Raw genomic sequence first — 2,942 nt, forward strand, 5'->3', positions numbered from 1 at the left:
TTTTTTTGAGACAGTCTCACTCTGTCGCCCAGGCTGGAGTGCAGTGGCGCAATCTCTGCTCACTGCAACCTCCGTGTCCCGGGTTCAAGCAATTCTTCTGTCTCAGCCTCCCAAGTAGCTGGGATTATAGGCACTTATCACCACGCCTGGCTAATTTTTGTATTTAGCCAGGCGCGGTGTCAAGTGGAAACAGGGTTTCATCATATTGGTCAGGCTGGTCTGGAACTCCTGACCTCAGGTGATCCACCCACCTCAGCCTCCCAAAGTGCTGGGATTACAGGTGTGAGCCACCGCACCCACCATCTTATATGCTGTCCATCATTGACTAAAATGTCATTATATTGCACATGACTGTATTTATATTGTGTACATGAAGTTCTTTTTTAATGATTTATTTTTCAGGGTGGTCAAGATGTTAAAAAGAAAGTTCACCTAAGTGAAAAAATTCACCCTTTTATAAGGTCTGTTGGAAAAGTTTCCATACACTTTAAGGTGTCTCATTTACTGGCATGTGCCTTTAGAGTTAACTTGCTATCAATTTTCACTGCTGGGTAGCATTTTATAATAATAATAGCTATGGTTAATTGAGTGCCTATTTTATGCTGCAGTATTCCTAATAGGTGTTTTACAGATGTTTTCATTGCTCTTCACAAAAACCCCACAAGAGACTTGATGGTATCTCCATTTATAGATAAGGAAAGTGAGTTTTAGAGAGATTTTATAATAAGCTTGGCATCACACAACAAGTTAGTTGTTAAATTTAGGATTCATGCCCTGGTCTGCCTAACTCCAAAGCCCATGCTTTTTCCACTGAATTCACTACTTCTCTAGGATAGTGGAAAAAACCTTATATTAGGAGTAAAAATTCCTATTCTGCCATGTACTATGATCTTGATAAAATATTGCTGCCTCCATTTCCTTATCTCTATGATGGGAAGAACAACATCCACTCTACCTGTCTCACAGTTGTATCAATGATTAAGTGAAAGAGTTAAATGTGATGCATATTTGTGAACTGCAAACATTATATGATTGTTGAGATATTAAATACAAGCAATTCACAGTGGAAAGTGTAGGCTGCATGCCACATTCTGCTACTGATGTATTATGGTGTCCTGGGTTGGTTACTTTCTACCTTATTGCATATATTAACCTTCTAAGTTGTGAGGTTTAAAAAGTAAACATTTCTTGTATAAATATTCTGTGCCAGGTTCTATGCCAGGTTATTTTCTCTTAAAGTGTCTCATTTAATTATCATAATCCTGCAAAGGGTGGTATTCCCATTTTACCTAGTTAGGTTCTAAAAATGTCATGAAAATAAGCAGTAGTCTTCCCTACGATGGCAGCAATACCTATGTGGCATATGTGTTACTAATAGTGTTGGGACTCCGTTGTTATTGTTGTTCCTACAGAAAATCTATTAACATAATAAAAAAATACTTTGAAGAATATGCCTTGGTTAATCAAGATATTCTCAAAAATAAAGAAAGCTGGGATAAAATTTTAGCCCTTGTTCCTGAAAATATCCTTTCCCGTGATCATTTCTGTGTGAGCTAGTTGTTTTGATCTGTGATATTATAAATGTTAGATATGTCTGCTTGTAAGTTCTCATATACTTATAAGTTTAATCTTTTTTATACAAAGTATCTCTTGTATTTCTGGATTTTAGTATCTCTGGTCTGGATCACAATAAAAAATGGGGCCATGTTGCAAATCAGTTTTCTCATTTTGGAAGTTGGTCCTAGAATTAATGGCTAAAGAATGGTGAATCACATAGTCAAAACACATGCAGACCAGGGAAAACTTTACACCATACCTTGTAGTTATTTTGGCATTCTTTTTGTTATATCATCACTGTATTTTTACAGTGGAAGATTTCAGTGATACAACTGGTGTTGGTTTGTTTTTTGGGGGTTGTTTGTTTGTTTGTTTGTTTTTGGAGACAGAGTCTCACTCTGTTGCTCAGGCTGGAGTGTGCAGTGTTGCGATCTTGGCTTACTGCAACCTCCGCCTCCCAGGTTCAAACGATTCTCCTCCCTCAGCCTCCCAAGTAGCTGGGACTACAGGCGTGCGCCACCATACCCAGCTAATTTTTGTATTTTTAGTAGAGACAGGGTCTCACCATGTCAGCCAGGCTGGTCTCAAACTCCTGACCTCAAATGATCCACCCACTTTAGCCTCCCAAAGTGTTGGGAATACAGGCATGAGCCACTGTCCCCAGCCGAATACAGCTGTTGAGTTTAACATTTGTGGGGTGGGTTGGTTGTTTGTTGAGATGGAGTCTCACTCTGTCACCCAGGCTGTAGTGCAGTGGCACAATCGCTGCTCACTGCAACCTTCACCTTGCGGGTTTAAGCAATTTTCCTGCCTCAACCTCCAGAGTAGCTACGATTACAGATGTGAGCCACCATGCCCTGCTGATTTTTCTATTTTTAGTAGAGATGGGGTTTCACCACGTTCGCCAGGCTGGTCTCAAACTCCTGACCTCACGTGATCCACCCACCTCAGTCTCCCAAAGTCCTGGGATTACAGGCTTGAGCCACCATGCCCGGCCAACATTTATATTTCAAGGAACATTAATAACTACTTTCTAAGTATTTATAAGATACCCTTGTGGTAATACATACTTAAAACTAAGTTGTTCATTGATGTCCCCTAAATGAGTCTGTTCCTTAATGACCCATCACCAATTCATGATGAACTTCAACAAGGCTTCCAAAAGTCTCAAAATTCACTTCAGCGTTGGGAGCACTTGAAGAAAGTAGCCAGCAGATGTCAGGTATGTTCCATTGAAATCTGTATTACAGCTATAATAATGCAATTCTTAATTAAATTGATTGTTTTGCCTAGTCAGTTAAAGATGGTTGAAGATCTTTTTTTTTTTTTTTTTGAGACAGAGTCTCACTCTGTTGCCCAGGCTGGAGTGCAGTGGCCAGATCTCA

The 2,942-nt window shown here is 39.7% G+C and overlaps 1 protein-coding gene across 1 annotated transcript in view; it reads left to right on the top strand.

Moving 5' to 3' along the window:
- PRIM1 (primase, DNA, polypeptide 1 (49kDa)) overlaps positions 1–2,942 on the top strand; it is a 29,942-nt gene that overhangs the window by 8,359 nt on the left and 18,641 nt on the right. The window contains exons 6-8 of the mRNA XM_011926078.1: positions 403–461; positions 1,413–1,522; positions 2,688–2,779. Coding sequence (XP_011781468.1) covers positions 403–461; positions 1,413–1,522; positions 2,688–2,779 — 261 coding nt within the window. The remainder of the gene's footprint in view (positions 1–402; positions 462–1,412; positions 1,523–2,687; positions 2,780–2,942) is intronic.

This window comes from Colobus angolensis, unplaced genomic scaffold (genome assembly GCF_000951035.1).
Source record: "Colobus angolensis palliatus isolate OR3802 unplaced genomic scaffold, Cang.pa_1.0 Scaffold67, whole genome shotgun sequence".
In the NCBI taxonomy this organism is placed as follows: Eukaryota; Metazoa; Chordata; class Mammalia; order Primates; family Cercopithecidae; genus Colobus; species Colobus angolensis.